The 19,670-nt window shown below is 37.8% G+C and overlaps 1 protein-coding gene across 1 annotated transcript in view; it reads left to right on the top strand.

Annotated features, from left to right (window-relative positions):
* Positions 1-19,670, top strand: part of Nell1 (neural EGFL like 1) — an 837,848-nt gene that overhangs the window by 177,788 nt on the left and 640,390 nt on the right. The window contains exon 5 of the mRNA XM_042691722.1: positions 6,065-6,161. Within this exon, the coding sequence (XP_042547656.1) occupies positions 6,065-6,161 (97 nt within the window). The remainder of the gene's footprint in view (positions 1-6,064; positions 6,162-19,670) is intronic.

Raw genomic sequence — 19,670 nt, 5'->3', positions numbered from 1 at the left:
GAAGTAGGACACATACAGGTTTGGTCATCTCTGAGAAGACCGCTCTCCTGTCTTTGGAGATGTTCACAACTGGCAAGCTGTCCAGCAGTAATATTTGCTAATGTCCTTTGAACACTGCTGCCTTATTTGCCACCACAAAGACATCTCCTTACAGATTTCAACTTTGCCTCTGCTTTTGGATTGTTCTAGGGAGTACCTGGATATTCACTGGTGCTAGCTAAAAGCAATGTAGAGTGGCTTTATCCAGTGAAAGAAGGTCACTGCAACTATCTTCTTAAGGGAATACATGAAAGCTTTTCTTCAATATTAGACAAAGTCTAAGATAAACCTCAATCATTTAGTGTTTCATTTGGACTTCATATTGTCTTATTGAACAGGGGCAATAGCATGTTGATTCATGTGATCTACATTGGAAACTCACTCTCTTGTATAATTAGGTAAGGTACTACAGAGTCCCTTCAGAGGCCTTTCTTTGCCCAGGCAAATAAAAATCCAATAATTCCACGTTGCTGAACCAATGCCTGTCTTTGTGTGGCACTCTGAGGATTGTATCTTTCAACAGGAAAATCCAAATTCTTCACAGTACTGGTCTCTGTAGATGGGATACCTTCTAGTGAGGATGTTCCTAAGCAAAGACATAAGTAAAGAAAAGCTGTACCCCATGAAGAAACTTTGTAATGTGAGCCTTTGATTCCCCAACTGCCCTTTAAAAGGGCTATTTTAGTTACTCTGCATCCTTCATTCCTCTCAAGCAGGTTATGTGTGAACATGTGAGTGGATGCTTAAGTTTGCTTGGTATTATGTATTTGAAATAAATAACTTATGCTTTAAAATACTGAGATACTAATAGCATGCAACGTTTCCATCATTCTCCCAATACCGCTCAATAGCAGCACCTTGTGTAATGGCTCCAGTGAGCTCAACGTCACAGACACATGATTAAGTGGGAATTAGGATTTCTCCAGCCAAAGGAAAGGGTCGTTTTAGATGGCTGTAAAGCAAATTCATTATTTGTGTCAGACAGCCTAAGGGAATGTGATACATTTGGGCTGATTACAATGTAACTGATTTACACTGTAAACCATTCACGGTGGAAAGGATTGCACTTTTGTAATCCCTAAACTCAGCACTAGGAAGGGAAGAAGGGAGTCTGAGGCATGAGGCTGTGAGTTTCAGACTAGCCCTCATCTCAAAAAGCAAAAACAAATAGACAAGCAAAAATCAGAAAATGAGGATTCGATTGGATCTCATTATATTTTCAAATTAATGAATATTCTTATCGGGCATCTCCTTACTCCTCTAACTAGGTTTCCAGGCATGAGCCTCCTGTACTTGGCTCTGTTTCGCTTTCTTATCAGTGAGTTGCCTGACAGATTTGAACTTCTATCCCTAGCTCATTTCAGAGTGAAACACAGTCAGAAGGGTTCATCTTATTCTTCCTAGTTTATGGTCGTAGAGGAAAGATATTAGGAAAGAGTTTTCACATTTCACTAATTTTTATTGGCTCTTTCCCTAAGGATTGTGTGCATAAAGTGTCACTTTGACAATCTGCTCTTTCACTCTGAATTATTCTGTATCATGAATAAGCACATTTTAAGGTTTTGTCCTAGTAGGCCTTTTATAAATATTGGAATATGGTCCTGCTGTTCCAAAGCTAGTGTCATACAGCTGTTATCTATCCATCTATTCATCCATTCATCTACTCATCAGTCATACATTCATGGACTCATTCATTCACTCAATATGTAGAATAGACACTTGTTCTGGCTATGTTCTTTTCCCCCTCTAGACACTTAGAAATACTGACTTCGCAAAAGGCAGAGAAAATCTTTGCTGCCAAGTCATTGTATCTGATGGTAGGTGTCAGACACTCAGCAAGAGACAACTTTGGAGAGTCATCTGCTTTGATAAGGATAAGACAATGTAAGGGGAGAAGAATGACCAAGATTTGGAACTCCTTTATAGAGAATCAGGGAGGGTCAATCAATAAAGGAAACAACTGACAAGATCCAAGTGTGCTGTGGTGAGGGATCCATTTATTTTCCAGGTCAAGCAATGGTATCAGTCAGGTAATTCAGCATTAAAACTACTTGGTGAGGGGATACTAGGAAAGCCAGCTTCCTTCTTCCTTGGCCTCGTAGTCTGGAAAGGCAGACTCAGTCGTGACCAGAATTCCAGAGCCCCCACTGTAAGTACATAGGCATAATGGTTATATTGTCACAGGAGAAGCTGGAGAATCATTCAAGGGGAAAGGGTCCCAGACCAGCAGAGAAATAACATATGGGACATTTATGTCACGTAAAAAATAACACATCAAAAAGGATGTGTGAGGGGGCTGGAAAGGTGGCTCAGTGGTAGAGCGCTTGCCTTGCGTGCATGAGGCCCTGGGTTTGCTTCCTCAGCACCACATAAGCAAAAAGAAAAAAGCTGGAAGTGGCGCTGTGGCTCAAGTGGTAGAGTGCTAGCCTTGAGCTGAAGAGCTGAGGGACAGCGCCCAGGCCCAGAGTTCAAGCCCCATGACCGGACCCCCTCCCAAAAAAATAGAATAATAGGTCTGGCTCACAGCACATTTTAATTTTCCCAGAAACTCTCTGAATTGACTAAATCCAGTTGGTTTAGGTAGAGTGAAAACAATCTTGGCTACATCGTCACACGGATTGTATCCTTTTCCTTCCTGATAAATGGGTCAGGTTAGAAAATTGTAATTTACTTGAATGAGTCAAGTTTTTTTTAAATATTTTTTTTATTGTGAAAATACCGTACAGAGGGTTACAGTTACATGAGCAAGGTAATGAGTACATTTCTTATCAAGCATTGTTGTCTCCTCCTTTGTTTTTCCCCTACCATCCCTTCCCTCCCACCTCCTCAAACACCCCCCTCTTGCCTAAATTGTAAAGTTCATTATTCAACATATCATCTTGTACATCTCATTATTTCTAACGTATTTACCATGTGATTTTTTTTTCTGTTGCTTTGTATGTCCCTCCCCCATGGTATAACCCCTGTTTTCATTGTATTTGATGTTGGTATAATTTGGGGAGGGGAGGGGAAAAACAAATTGTTTAAATAGGGATACAGGTGGACCATTGCAACAATGAGTTAAGTTTTTAAGTTTCTTTTTTAGGCAAAACAAAATATATAACTGTGTGTGAAGAGATGACTTAGCATAATGTGCAAATCATTTCCTCTCCTGATCAGACTGGTTAAAAACTCTACCCAAGCTTTAAGTACTTTGAGTCAAACAGGGAGGACAACTCATCTATTTCATTATTTGCTCTGCAAGCTTTCATTCTTTCTGGGTCTGTATTTTAACTCAGAATACTTAGGACATAATATATTAATGGGGGCGGGAATCATAGTTTGGATGTATTTTTTTTTATTTGTTCTTGCTAATCTACAGAGACAACATTGGAAGGTGGATATAGCACCAATTGTGTGAGCTTGGTTCAAATCCCAAATCTGTCACTCACAAGCTGCTTAAAAAAGATAGGTTATTTGCAGCTGCTGATTTCTCCCATGAGTTATTTTTTAAAAATACTATGCTGTTATTCTGTTTTTGTTGCTACATCTGTGACTAATTTACTTGTTTTGCCTGCTGCATGGAATTTACTTAGCAAGAATCACCTTTTGGAAGTGATAGGCAGGGATGCTGGAAAGGTAGCCAATAGCAGAATTTCCTGGGCAAGAAGAGGCCGTTATGGTAGGGACAGGAAGAAGAAATCAGAACGCCACTATGATGTATGCTGTGGGTCATCCCGTGGTTAGCTGATGAAGCTGGGTCTCAGACGTTTGCTTTCTCAAGTATTTGCAAAGCATAAGGGGTTATTATGTTGTGGGAGATAAGGCAGGATAGGAAGTTGATATTTTTGATTGTTCTGTCCTTCATTCACTCATGCACTTAATAAACATTGATTAAGCGTCTACTTTGCTCATTGGAGCTCATCTGCTGGTATATTGAAGACCAGGAAGAAAGCTTTTGCACTGAAAGCTCCTTTCACTTAGACAGAGGCAAATATTTTCAAATGAAAGCTCAGGCAAATGGTTTGACAACATTTTCAATTTATTAGTCAAACAGTCGTATAGAAAATTATGTTCCACCACTTCTCCTAAATACAGCGATTTCCATTTCTCTCTTCTCTTTCTCATATTTATCAACACTGAACATAATTTTTGCATCGTTATCTTCCATAGTGCATAAATAATTTTGCATTCCATGTTCTCCAGTGAAATTATTTTGTATATACTTACCCATTTTTCATAACCTGCATATTTATCACTCCTAATGACTGCAGTAAACTCTTTCATGCTGCTCTGCTATAAGTTATGCATTTTTCTTTTGTTGTAAATTTGCCTTGTTTCAACTTTTTTTCACTACTATTAGGAGGAAAACATTTTTTTTAAAGGAAGTATATAGTAGATTCTTGTTTGAAAGCAGTTTTGACAAATTGTTTCATCCAAATTGCTTTATTCTAACACAGTCTGTCTTTTTAAAGGAAAACTTATTTATTTTTCCTTAATTATGTTTTGAGTCTCCATTTGTAATGGAAAGATAATTAGTAGAGAAAGACCAGATATACTTCCTGATAGGGTTCATATTTCTAATTATACCTTGTTACATATTCTTTGCCAGTTGTATGTTTCCAGAGAGAAATGGTAGAGAAACAGTCTGTGTAGCTTGTGTAGACAGCTACAGCCTGGCAGCCCCACAATGCTATAGTTCTGTGACACAACTGCACTCTCTTCAGCTCTTCTGCACTGTCCTTCTGATGACCACTGGAGGAACGTGTCACTCTCTGGCAGGAGACACCCTGCTTCTTCTCAGCAGAGAGGTCAGATTAGTTGTCCTGACCTCTGGATATAACTGAGGAATGACTCATCAACGCTGGTCTTTGTGAACAGGGGATAGAAAGAGTTCTCTTGCGGAATTCCAAATTTATCAATCACCTCCATTTCACTCCACTGAGAATCCTCCGAGCTTCAGGTGCTGAGAGGTACTTGCCAGGACTGAGATGGAGGCTTACACTCAGCGGGTGGTAGTATAGACTATTTCAGAAGAAAACACCAGTTTGAAGACTGAGACTGATTAATTGGGCATTGGGAGGACTGATCAGTTGAGACATTCAATTGTGCTGCAGGCTCTGTGGCCATCGTCTAAGAACTGTGGCCTCCACTGGTCTATGCCTATTATGTGTCAGTTGAAGATGTTCTTCACCTAAGGAATGCCATCTCCCTTTTGTTCCAGGGAGGTAGTGCCTGTGTGTCTGGTTTATTACTCAATTTTCCTATTATCTAGTATGGAAGATGTAGTTGACAATACTGGGGTTTAGACTCAGAACCTCATGTTTGTTAAGTAGGCATGCTAGCATTTGACTCATGTGATTAGCCCTTTATGCTTTTGTCATTTTTCAGATAGGACCTCTTTGTTTTTGCCCAGAGCAACTTTAGATTGTAATCATCTTATCTGTACCTTTCACATTCTTTGGATTGTTGGCATGTACTACCACACCTGACCCTTGCTCACATTTTTGCCTGGACTGGACTTGAAATAAATAGTTTTATTGGATGATGGCTTCAATTATTCAGATGAATATCTGAATAACCACTGCCCACTTGCTTAAAATTTAATTTAAAAAAATGAGTAGCAGCTACTAAAGTCAGAACGATAGGTTGCAAAGGGAACCATGTGGTCATTTAAGCCAAACACATGAGGGTTTATCCTAATTCCACTGCTTGTTGCCATGGTCACTTGGTTGGTCTGTAAGTATGAACAGCTTCTCCACCTGTGATGTTTGGATGAAGCCATTTTTTTCAGGGTCTTTGTAAAGTTATACACTCAAAACATTTCTTCTTTCTTTCTTCCTTTCCCAAAGGGAGATGACAGGAAGGCAGAAGGGGCCCAGACAGTGTTTCCAAGTACTCTCCAGAGACAGAGCTCTATATTCATGTTACTTGGCATGGAAATCATAGGGTATCTTGGCATCATATTTTTACCTTGGGACACTTTAAACAGCCTTTTGGTTCTGCTTCAGATCTCTATTAGTAACTGTGTTCTTCACCTTTGCAGGATTTATGAGCGCGTGATAGATCCTCCAGAGACCAACTTTCCTCCAGGAAGCAGTTTATGGCTTGGTCAGCGCAACCAAAAGCATGGCTTCTTCAAAGTAAGTTCTAATTTTCTTATTTATGTGCATATAGACAATATCCAAGCTTCAGTGTTGTTGGAGGCGGCATTAAATATGATTATACTAGCAGAGGAGCCTGGCATGATAAAAACTGATGCTAGCTGGATACTTCTTATGGTGTGCCATTTACTTTTTTGCATTTGACATGAAGTCGTCTTATTGTCACAAGGACTCTATAAAGGAGATGCTTTGAAATAGGCAGAGTGCTAGGTGGCTTGGTCATACATACATACATACATTCATATGGCTCAGTGTGCTGCCATACATGATTTAAATGGTTCTTAGAATGTGTCTTTTGGCTGGATGTCTGTGGCTTAGGCCTATTATCTCAAGACGCTGAGATAGTGAGGATCATGCTTCAAAGCCTGTTAAGGAAGAAAAGTTCCTGAGACTGTCTCCAGTTAAGTAGCAAAAAGCAGGACCAGAGACAGGCTCAAATGGTAGCATACTACCTAAGCAAACATGAGGTCATTAATTCAGATCCTTGTAGTGGCTAAAAAAAAGCAAAAACAAAAAAAACCCCAAAACTAGAAATGAATAAAAGATTGTATCTCCTTGACCTTTTCTGGAGGTTTGATGCCTATATGTACAATAAGAAACAAATTTTTACTTCCTGAGCTCTGTATTTCTTGTCTATGAAGGAAGTAATGCAATGTGTTATATTCTTGTACTGCATGGAAACATGACTATACTGTGATAAAATGGATCGAAAAACTGAAAACACCATCACATTTGAAGATAGTCTTATTCTGCATGAGAATGACAGATTTTTGCCGCTGGCAATCTGGTGAACTAGGTATTCTAAAAACCTTCCCAATTCAAAATGTCTAGAAATGCTAAGTAAAAATACAACAGAATTCTTTAAAAATTCATCATTGCATTTAGAAGAAGGGGAATCTTTAGGAACCAAAGATACAATTTTACCTTTTCCAGAATGTTATAGAAATGGAGTTATATATATCTATGTATACATACTATATTCATATTTCTATATTTCCTAAGGATGATAGTGAGACTCATCTATGTTTCGTGAGTGACTCTTTTGTATTGTGTTTACACAACACAGTTTGTTTTTCCATTCCTTAGTTGATAGATATTTGAGTTCATTGAAGTGACTATAAACATTTGCATATAGGTTTTGTGTGAGCAGAGATTTTTCATTTCTCTTAGATAAATATGTAGGTGTAAGATTGCTGAATCTTACATTAAGTGTATGCTTAACATCATAAGAACTTGCCAAATTACTTTACCAGGTGTCTAAAGCACATTGCCTGCCCACATCAATGCATACAAATTCTTTTGGAACTGTAAATTTCAACAGTTGGTGTGGGATGTGAGAATTTTCTCAGAGCTCATGCATGTTTGTGAGTTCGAATGTAAACTTCTGAAGTGAAGCCAGCACCTAGAAAACTAGACCTCCAGTGAAAAGGTAAAAAGGAAAGGTCTACTTTCTAGCAAAGAAAGGCAATCTAGTAACAAGTCTGTTAGCACCTCATCTCCAGTTAAGAAAAGAAGGTACTTCCCTGAGGATACAACTACAGTGTTTTCCCTCAATAGACCTGAAACATGGAGCTCTGCCAACTGTCTCAAAGTGGTCCTGGGTTGGTCCCTCGAGATTCCTGATGAAGAAAATGAAAATTATCTTTGGATAACATCAGCGGTGATGCAGACCTCACAGAATACTTATAGAATTAAGTTTAGGAAGGCAGTGGGTTTTCAGCCATCACGAATGACAGTTAACGGGAAAGCCTTCTATTAGCTCTCCCAGGGCTTCAGAAGTTTTTTAAATCCCTGTGTTGAAAATACTTAAAGAAACAAAGCAATAATGTGTGATAGTTGGCAGTGATGAATTTGTCCAGGAATAGCTGAAATAAGAAGCACTTCTAGAAATGAAAAATATAGTCACTGAAGGGAAAAGAACCTTCAGTGAACCTGCTACATGGTAGATTAGACACAGAGCGAACATTCATGAAATCAGTCATTCCCCTAAGGGTATTCTAAAGAAAAAAGAAAGTGAAATTACAATTTAGAAAAGGCAATGTGTATTTGAATTAGGGAAGGGAAGGGGGAACAACAGAATGGTGAAACAAAAGGCAAGGGGGGAACCAGTCCAACAGCAATATGTTGGAAATGATCTGCACAACTTGTTGGTGCATAGGAGGGTGGGGGAGGGAAAGTAGGAGAAAAATGAGGTAAGGGGTGACATCTTTGACAAGAAATGTACTTATTACCTTACTTATGTAACTGTAGCCCCTCTGTACATCACCTTGACAATAATAAAAAAAGATAAATAGAAAAATTTTAAAACAACTTTTAATATACTTATGCCTGTATACATGTATTGTGTATAAATTATAATTGTTTATATATATCATATATAGGTAATATATTATACACAGAATACATGAATATATGTCAGTATATTTGAAAATTTCAGGAGATAATAGAGAGAAGGAAGTTATAGGCACTATTAGAAGTCTAATCATTAAGAATTTCCTGGAATTGTCAATAGACATCAATTCTCATAGGAAATAAAATGAAATGAAGTTATAAATTACTTTAATTTCACTTAGAAAACTTAGAGAGTAACAGAGTAGCCATTTTCCTCAGGTCCCAATTCTGATGGTTTTTCTGGTTTGGCCTAGCTAAGCTTATACCTGTTGAGCTCTCTCCTCTGTCTCTGATCAGTTGGACCATCAGCAGGACACAAGATGATTTCTTTACAACTCTGACAGCAGGCTGGATGTTGACTGGTGTTTCTCAGTCATCTCCATTTGGTTCATTCTCTAGTTGCTCAGCTCAGAATTACTTGTGTGGCAACCTTGGGATTTAAAGTGTAAGAAGATAGCAGCCTATAGTATCTTTGTGCTTCTCTAGGTTCTGTTTACATGACCACATTTGCTAACATTTTATTGCCAAAAGAAAGTCATATTATGATCTCTAGAGACAATGAGTAAAGAAATAGATTTTATGGCTTGAAGGGTTGCTCTGCAATATGATGTTGCACATTCTGGATAAAAAAGGATATATATTTAATTATCATTCAAACACATAACTACAGGTAAACATTGAAAGGATGTACAGGACTAAGTTATCCATTTGGTTGAAATAATAATAAGCATGTCTAATTTAGCAAAAGTAAAATTAGATACATAATGGCAATAAAAATATAATATAAGATGATTTGATTTAGTTTACTTAGAATGGAGAAAATAATTATTCTATAAACAAGAGAGAAATGAATTAAGTTTGCATGTTACAAATTTAAGCCAAGACCAAAATATTCTGTCTTTTTTAAATTCCAAATTTAAGTATGAGCAAAAGAGAGGACATAATAGCAATAACAGCAACAAGAAAAATCCAAAAACCTGTGCCAAGTACTTCTATATACATTAAAGGTGGAGGGGAGGAAAATGATTTTAGCCTATAATTTGAGAAGAGTTTGAACAATATAGGGAGATCCAGTCTCAAAAGCTCCATCAACACCACCACCAACAAACAATAAATAAATGAAGAGGAAGAAAATGTTTAAAGTAAAATAGCAGCTATATAGTTCTAATTGATAGTATTCACTATCTAATTAGGTGATTAGTATTAAGGGTAGAAGAAAGAGTAATATATTAGATTTGTGTACTCAAATCCTGCTGCATATCAGCAACAGTGAGACAGCAGCAAAAACAGTAGAAACCACAAAGTAACTGTAAAGTTTCTAGTGGTGAAGTCATTTAAAGAAAAAGGGCAAGAAGATGGAAAGCACCTAGAGGAGGCTAGAGAATGACAGAGCCATTATAAAAACGAGCCAAATAGATATTTTGCAGCTAAGAAGTACAACTGAGACAAAAATTCACCAGAGAGATTCAACAACAAAATTGAACATGCTGAAGGAAAAAAAAATCACTGAACTTGAAAATAAGGTAATTGAAATTAAAGAGTCTGTAGAGGAAAAAAATGTACTATGAACAGAGCCCAAGGGACTTTTACATTACCATCAAATACACTAATAGATGCACTAGGGTTATGTGTTATGTGTGTGTGTGTGTGTGTGAGAGAGAGAGAGAGACAGACAGAGAGAGAGAGAGAGAGGTGGGGGAGGGAGGGAGAGAGGGAAGGAGGGAGGAGGGAGGGAGGAAGGGAGGGAGAGAAAAACCCATGGGATTGACTATCTGATTCAGAGGCAGCTCTAGGGTCTAAAACGTTGAAGTTTAGCTATAAGCTTTAGAAGCCAGAGACATAGCTGTAGGTATTCAGGACAGAGGCTTATGGCTCTCGGCTCTGATTTCCAGTGGCCTACCCTTTGGTAGCTATTGTAATCCTTGACTTTTAGCAGCAGCTTATGCTAGCAATCATCATTGCCAGCTAGTGTGTATACAGCCCCTGAGCCATGGTGTCAGCACTCTTCAGTCCCCTTGGCCTTTAACCGAGGGTAACTTTTTTTTTTTTCTGCTTTGGGGGTTGAACTTGGGTCCTGGAGGCTATCCCTGAGTTCTTTTGCTCAAGGCTAGAACTCTACCACTTTGAGCCATAACACCACTTCTGGTTTTCTGGTGGTTAATTGAAGAGAAAGACTCTTCTGGCCTTTACTGCTGGGGATAGCTTTGAATCGTGATCCTCAGATCTCAGCTTCCCAAGCAGCCAGAATTATAGACGTGAGCCAACAGAGCCTGGCCAAACCAAGGGCAGCTCTTTGGCCCTGGGCAGCCTCTCATCTTTTGCAGTCTCTTTTTCTTCACTCTTTCTCATCTCTTAATACATACTTACCCTTCCTTCAGACCTCCTGTAGTTTTGGCTACCATTGGCTGGATCTCTCCAGCAAAGATTCAGCCATTACTGCTGTTGCTGTCATCCCATCACCTCCACTGGCATGGTCTCCTCTTTATATCATTTCTCAGCCCATTATAACTATGTCAAAGATCACAAGTAAGCCAGGTGTGGGGGGCTCATGCTTGTTATCCGCTACTCAAGAGGCTGAGATCTGATAATCGTGGTTCAAAGCCAGCCTAGGCAGGAAAGTACATGAGAATTTTTTTTTTTTTTTTGGTCAGTTGTGGGGCTTGAACTCTGGGCCTGGGCATTGTCCCTGAGCTCTTCAGCTTAAGGCAAACACTCTACCATTTGAGCCAATTTTCTGGTGGTTAATTGGAGATAAGAGTCTCATGGACTTTCTGCTCAGGCTGGCTTTAAACCATGATTCTCAGATCTCAGCCTCCTGAGTAGCTAGGATTATAGGCGTGAGCCACCAGCACTCAACTACATGAGACTCTTAACTCCAGCTCATCACAGAAAAAGCTGGAAGTAGTGCTGTGGTTCAAGTGGTAGAGTACTAGCCTTGAGCAAAAGTTGCTAAGGGACAGTGCCTAGGCCCAGTTCAAGGCCCAGGACAAGCATAAAACAACAACATAAAACAAAAAAATAAACAGCCAAACAAAAATAATTACAAGTAGACAAAAAGAGAACACTTGAGAAGAGCCTTTTGGGCCTAATGTTCTAACATGAGGGCAGCACTGGAGGGTATGTCCAGGCTGACTCAGAAAGTGAAGACAGCATGCAAACGTAGGATTGCAATTTATATCAATCATAACCCAGCTTCCACTTCCACCAATTAGAAGCTTACAATAGGATGAATCACAAGCCTTGCATGAAGACTAGTTGTAGGCTTTTTTTAATTCCTTTTTTTATTGTGAAAATACTGTACAGAGGGATTACAGTTACATGATCTAGGTAATGAATACATTTCTTATCAAGCATTGTTGCCTCCTCCTTTGTTTTTCCCCTACCATCCCTACCCTCCCACTTCCAAAATTATACTCTCCCTACCCCCAGCCTAAACTGTAAAGTTTGTTGTTCAACAATGTCTCATATATCTCATTGTTACAATGGGTCAACCTGTATCCCTATTTAAACATTTTGTTTTTTTCCCTTCCCCTGGGACTTTTCTCTCCCCTGTCCTGATAATGACTATAGAGTGCACTGTATTATGGAGAACTTACTCTCCAGTTCACCAAAGCTTGTGATGACTAAAGTGGGTGTAAGTTACCTAATGCAGTTATGCTGGAGCAGGGCCTTCTGGAGCAGGACTCACGGTTTCAGTTTCAGCGTTCCTTGAAGCTGGAGTGTACTTTCCTCAAGGTATCCATGGAGTTTAAGCAGCTGGGTTGTTATGACATCCAGCTGGTTGCCCAAAGTGGATCTGCTCAGTTGACAGCTCTCTGCCTAAGGCAAGTGGGCATAAGGGAAAGGTCTGTCAAGTGTCAATGAAACAGTCAAACTGGCCCAGCCCTCCAACAACATAGCTTATTTATAGGAAAATTAACAATTAACAGAAGTGCTTGCAATAATGATCTATTATTAATATTCTTAACAGTATCAATGCTAAACTCAGCAAGAGAAAGTTATTGAGAGTTGGTTGTATTCTGTCTCTCTCAGAAAATAGAACGCAAACAGTGGAAGGGAAGTTCTTTGAGACAATAAAAGGTGTAAATGAAAAACCCCATAGTCATCATCCTGCATAATGGTGAAAGACTGAGAGCTTTCCTTTTAAGATCAGAAACAAGACAAGGATGATATCACTGGTATTCAACACTGTTTCTAGGTAGTGCAGTTGGACAAGTGTAAGAAATAAAATTAATTAAAATAGGAAAGGGATAGGTAAAACGACCTCAATTTCTAGGCATGATTCTATATATAGAAGATTCCAAAGGACCTATAAGAAAGCTACTAGAGCAATAAATGGATTTATTAACAAAGTAACAGTTTACATGATCAACACACAAAAATCAATTATGATTCTATAAGCCATCAGTAAATAAATTGAAAAGGAAATTAAGAGAAAATTCCACTCATGGGAGTAACTGAGTGAATATAATACACAGTAATGAGTTTAACCAAGGAAATACAAGGCTTGGATTTTTTTAAACTATAAAATTCTGTTGAAAAAAATTAAATAACACCTAACTAAACTGACATCTCTGTTCATGAATTAGGAGATTAATATGGTTAGAATATCAGTACCACCCAAAGCAATCAAAGTAAATGAAAGCTCTGTCAAAACTCTAGCATCTTTTCCTACATAAAGGTAAATAAATGCTTGTCATGAAATTCCTATAGAACTATGGGAACCCTGAGTAGCCAAAGCAATCTTGAAAAAGAAGAACTGAAGTAGAGGACTCACAGTTTCAAAACTTGCCACAAAGCTGTCATGACCAATACAATCCGCTCCTGTATGAGGATGGAAGTATATCCCAATGGGATAAAATTGAAGGTCCAGAAATGTACTCATACATTTCATGCATGGCCAGTTAAATTTTGATAACAATGTCAAGACCACTTAGCTGGGGAAAAAAGATAGGCTCTTCAACACATGGGACTGGATTTCCATATGCAAAAGAATGGTGTTAAGGTCCATACTTTACATCATCTATAAAAACTAACTTAAAATGGATCGATAATTAAATATAAGAGCTAGAGCTATAAAACTGTTAGGAGAAAATGTAAGGCTAAGTCTCCATAATATTTTGTTTCACAGTGAATTCTTAGATATGACCAATGTGACCACAAAATAAAAATATACCTTTGAAGTCACCAAAATTAAAACCTCTGTGTGTGTGTTTGTGTGTGTACACACACTTGCACATGCACATGTGCACACCAGTACTGGGACTTGAACTCAGAGACTAGGCACCATCTCTTAGATTTTTTATTGAAAACTGACGTTCTACTATATGAGCCATATCTCCATTTCTGGTTTTGGGTCTGGTGGTTAATTGGAGATTAGAGATTCATGGACTTTTCTGCTCAGGTGTACTTCAAACCACAATCTTTAAATCTCAGCTAGGATTATAGGTATGAGACACTGGTGCTTGACTTAAAATAAAAAACTACCATGTGATCCAGCAATTCGACTCCTGGACATCTATCCAAAAGATTGTAAACCACGATATAGTAAAGCAATGAGCACAGACATGTTTATTGCAGTGCTATTCACCATAGCCACATTACAGAAACAGCCCGGACACTTCTCAGTGGATGAATGGATTAAGAAAATGTGGTAGATATATGCATAGGAATTTTGCATCATTTGTAAAGAAATGGAAATAGCTGGAAAAATTAAGTGAATTAAGTCAGGTCTAGAGAGATAAAGGATACATGTTTTCTCTTATTTAGAAAAGCTTGATTTAGCTCATAAATGTAAAAGAAAATATGTTGAGTGGTATGCAAATATGTACAAATGTATTAACTGAAATATGGTAGAATCAGAGGAGAACTCAGTGTAATTCCTTAGAAAGACAGCCAAAATTCACAAGCTAGTAACCAGGAAGTGGGGTCAAGAGGAAAGGGGTAGATGAGTGAAGAGAAGATGAGGATACAGTCTTGCATTCAATGTGCATACTACAAAATTAAGAAGAGTGAGGGCTGTTGTAGATAAAGGAGGGATGAGTGAGAATGTTGGAAGGGGTGACATTGATTAAGGTGGATTGTAATCATAAAATCCTCTGTTAAATGTCAAAAATACAAAAAATATTTTGTGTATGCAAAGACATTATCAAAGATATGAAACAAAATCCCATAGAATGAGGGAAAGTATTTTCAAATTACATATCTAATAAAAATCTATTACCCACGATGTGCAAAATGTGCTTATAAAACAACAACAGAAAAACAAATAACTTACTTAAAAAAATAGACAAATAACATGAGTTGACATTTCTCTAAATGTCATTAATTCACTAATGGCAAATAAGCACATGAAATGATACCCAACATCCTGAATCATCAGGAAAATGTAAATCAAAATGACAATGTTACATCATTACACACACACACACACACACACACACACACACACACACACACACACACACACACACACACACACACACACACCAAGAAAGGGGCTTGAATTCAGGACCAGTGTCTCATTTGGCTTATTTTGCTCAAGACATGCTCTACTACCTGAGCCACAGCTCCACTTTGGATTTGTGCTGGTTAACTGGAGATAAGAGTCTTACAAACTCTTCTGCCTGAGCTGGCTTTGGATAATAGTCCTCAGATCTCACCCTTCTGAGTGGCTATAATTACAGGTATGAGCCACCACACCTGAACATTATACATTTTTTAAAGTAGAAAACAAGTATTGGGAGGGCTATGGAAAATATATAACCATTTTTGTTGGTGTGAATGTAAAATAGGTTAGTTGCTGTGAAAGTAGTTTGTTGTTTCCTCAAAACTTTAAGGACAGAGTTCCCGTGTGACCTACCAGTTCCTCTCTTAGATTTTTTTTTAACGTTAATTTACTTTGTTGTTATTTACTTTGTTGTTATTATAAAGGTGATGTACAGAAAGATTACAATTACACAGGTCAGGTAATGAGTACATTTCCTTTAGTACAGTGTCATCTGTTTCCCCACTTTCTCCCAGTCTCTCCCTCCCGTCTTCGCCCATGAGTTCTATAGTTCACTTTCATCAGTGTCCAGTGAGCTCCATGGTTACACTTTTTCATCCCTTTTCCCTGGAAGTCTGTACCCTCCCCTGACTTTCCCAAAAATATATACTTGAATACACCATACATAAAACAGGAAAGAATCATCAAAAAATAAAAATTAAAAAAAGAGAGGTATCTTGTTTCTGCATCTTGGAGATCATTTCAACATATTATTTTATATAAATATGAAGAGGCATTGAACTGTTGTGTTTCTTTCCTATGAATATACCCTTTTGGTCTCATTGTGTGTGTGAGGTAAGCCAGACTGAGAGACAAATGGTACATGTTCTCTGTGATATGCAGAAATTAGATCCAAGATATACTGGGATATGATAAATTATACAGGAATCTAGACCCTCTTACATTTTTGAAAGGTTTGAAAGCAGAAACTCAAACCAACATTTGTATGCTAACACTCATGTTAGCACTATTCACAATATTCCAAAAAAGGAACAGCTCAAATATTCATCCATGCAGGGATGGATTTAAAAATGTAGTATATAAATCCATTTAATAGGCTGTAAGTCATAGAAAGTTCCAAATCACACTGTAGCATGGACAAACTTTGAGCACACACCATGTGAAAAATGCCAACCCCCCAAAGACAAATGTTGTACCATTCTACTTCCTATATGCAATATCAAGAATCATGAAATTTATTCAAGTAGATTAAGGTTCGTAGGCACCAAGAACAGAAGGTGATGGAATTATAATAAAGCTCTTGTTTGGGCAATGAAGAAAATTTGTTAATATTAAGTGGTAATAGTGGCATTGTGATTGTAATTAATGCCACTTAAAATGACAATTTTTAAAAAATATATTTTATCACTACCAACAAAAGAAAAAGAATGAAGGAGATGGACCTTATTTCAACATCTTATTTAATAGGCCTGAGATGATACCCAGCTACTGCAATCGATGCGTATACTGCCAATACTGGAGCATCCTTAACTACTTTAAATGGACATGTAAATACAGGGAGAGGGAAATGAGCTTGGGTTCAAGTGATATGGTCTGCATTTGATTTCTGGATTTACCTGCTCGTAGCTGTTGAACTTCACATTAGCCATTAGCATATGTTTGGAGCTAAGGAAATTATACTCGTGCTTAAATTGTTTTCAGTGAATCTTCATTACATTCAGATCAGTATGAGGTTTTCCCTTTACTTTCCTCTGTACCTTTATCTCTGCTGTTTTCTCTTCTGTCCACCACACCATAGACCTACTGCTTTCCTTTTTTATCCCCTGAACATTATCAGGGGATAAAAACATTTCACATGCCTCTGCTCAGAATCATTATTATTTATTTGTATACAATATTCTCTCTGTGTGTCTCCTATCTTTCGTTCCCTCCCTCTCTCCCTCCCTTCTTCCCTTCCTCCCTTGATCTCTCCTTCCCTCCTCTTTCTTACATAGTCTTAATCTCTTTGGTCTTGTACTAAATTAAATCTTCCTCCACCACCTTATCTTCACAGATCCTTTCTAGTATCTAGCAGGTATTGTGTGTGTGTGTGTGTGTGTGTGTGTGTGTGTGTTTGGGGGGGTATTTATTACCTTAAGGCTTGGCAATAACTCAGGAGAGTGGGCATAGATGCTTGCAAGTTTCTTGAGATGTTAGAACCAAGGGCTTAGAACTGGCACTCTTCACTTCCTCCATATTCTCCTTGTCAAAGCAAGTCACAAGTACACATTCATAGGTTCAGAAATAGACTCTTCTCTTGATATAAGGTTCTATAAGTTGGTTCAAAGTCTGTGGATACATTCAGTTTGTAATTGTTCCATCACATACCTTCTGATGGAATCACCTCCATTTTTTATACCACAATCACTAGTGTGAAGTACAGGCAGGGCTGGCTTCATGAGCAACTGTGTAATTGCACAGGGGGCTTCAATTTGTAAGGCTCTCAGGAGTAAGGTATTCACTTCTCTGCCGTCACCTTCAAGTTTTGGTAAATTTACGTAAGGGACTCTGCAATATGTACAGGACCTTGGGTACAACTTATGCGGGCATTTGCATTATAGTTGGTTTATTTTTAAGATTGTATGCTTTACCAGGGTCAGATGGCCTCTATGTTTTTCAGCAAGTGCTCAGAATATAGTTCTAGCTACAGGATTGGCAGACAGTATGGAAATGCTCTCCTACCAGCATTATGTCTCAACAAACCAATGAAGTTGAGAATATCTTAAGCTGACTATCTTAAGCTGATAATGCATTTAGTGAACCTCACCTATCAAAGAGCTTAGCAGCACAGCATTGGGAGGAATTTAACTCGTTTCCCCTCTGGCCATGTGTGTGACTGGGAGTTGTGGTTCACTGCTGCTGCCACAGATCATAAATAATTATTGTCAATTTAAAGTGAGTGTCAGAATAACCAGCTTTCTATAGTAAAGATTTTATTCAGATAGTTTCTGGGTAAATATCCTTAAAGAAATACAATGATTATCATTGTGAAGGTTAAAAAGTGTGACTTTAGCCAAGTATAACTATGCCACAGTATTGTGAGATTTATGTAGTCACTTAATCTCAATAAAGAAATATTTGGGGAAAAAAAAAGAATAGGAGCAAAAAGACCAGGAAGAAAAGGTCAAATAATTGTGATTATCCTATTTCTGTTTGTCAGGTATACATTCTACATTGTGAATCATTACTCAAATAGATGATGAGATTTCACAATGAAAAGAAAAAGAAATACACCTTTTTTGTTCAAGGTGATAGGTGATAGATGTTGTAGGAGGTTATACTTTCAGCAGGGTCTTTCATGATAGTTCAGTAAAATGTGCATAAAGACTTCCATCCCTGGTCCTCTGACTCCATTTCATTAGACTTTGACATGAGAGTCCACTTTGGTTCTGAGAACATTCACACACTGTTGTACTACATATTGATAGCCTGGGGAAAAATTAAAATTAAAAACTGGAAGTACAGTTTCTACTGACCCTGCCTTGCCTTTGCACCATTCTAAAGTTGAAAAAAATTCATAAGTTACAGTATCATAAGGTAACTGTCAAAAGTTGAGGACCTTCTATATTCTTCACATGAATGCAGGTACAAGGTCTGAATCAGTTATTTGTAAATTGGTAAAGCTATCTCTCATGGAGACAATGCAGATTATGTATATATACACATATTCATATATATGTATACATAAACATATATAAATGGGTAGATATATATGAAGCAGCTAGCATACAAGATAAGAATATATACCAAAATCAGCTAGCATATAGGAAAGCTAACAACACACATTCCATCCCTTTTTTTCTTATATATTTGCTCTTTTTCTGCCTTTAGGGGACTTCTCTTTTGGTTGGGAAGATGTGATGTGACTATCAGAGGGAAAAGTCCTATCATCTATTCCAACTCCAAATTCTTTATTCTCTGTGGATATAAACAATGTCATGCAGAAGAGCATCCATACATGATAAAGACAGAATACTCAATGGGTTTTCAGAGTTTGACAATTACTTTGCTTTAGAAGTGTGTTATGTTCCAGATTTTGTCTAGTACTAGATGTATAGCTAAATTGATCATATTTCTCTTTCAGAGAAACCTAATGAGCTATTAAGTATCATTCTAATTGTATAGGTCTGCCAATGAGATTCAAAAACACTAAGAGACTTGCCAACCTGACATAGTCCATAGTGATGAAGATGGGAACACACATTTACTTCATAGTCTTTGTAACAAATCTTTAATAAGTGTTAATCATGTGCTATTACAGATATCACTATATTGACTTGGGGAACTGTTCACTTACTGATACCATATTTCCTGGAAGATGTGATATCTATTATTATTTTTTTCTGGATTTACCACCCCCTGTCTCCAAAATAAGTGGTACCACTGTGAGCCACCAAAAAGGAATGGTAGCTACACATTGACCATTGTTCTGGGGAACAAAATGGTTCTCCTTGCTTCCTAGTAGGAGTAGCCTTATTGAATGGTTCTTTAGATTTTGTGCCTGGAGAAGATTGCAGTATGTTACCAGTCAGCTGGCCAGGGTCCTTTGA

The sequence above is a fragment of the Dipodomys spectabilis genome, unplaced genomic scaffold (genome assembly GCF_019054845.1).
Source record: "Dipodomys spectabilis isolate Male_0828 unplaced genomic scaffold, ASM1905484v1 ptg000145l, whole genome shotgun sequence".
Lineage (NCBI taxonomy): Eukaryota > Metazoa > Chordata > Mammalia > Rodentia > Heteromyidae > Dipodomys > Dipodomys spectabilis.
This window is presented reverse-complemented; position numbering and strand designations above follow the sequence as displayed.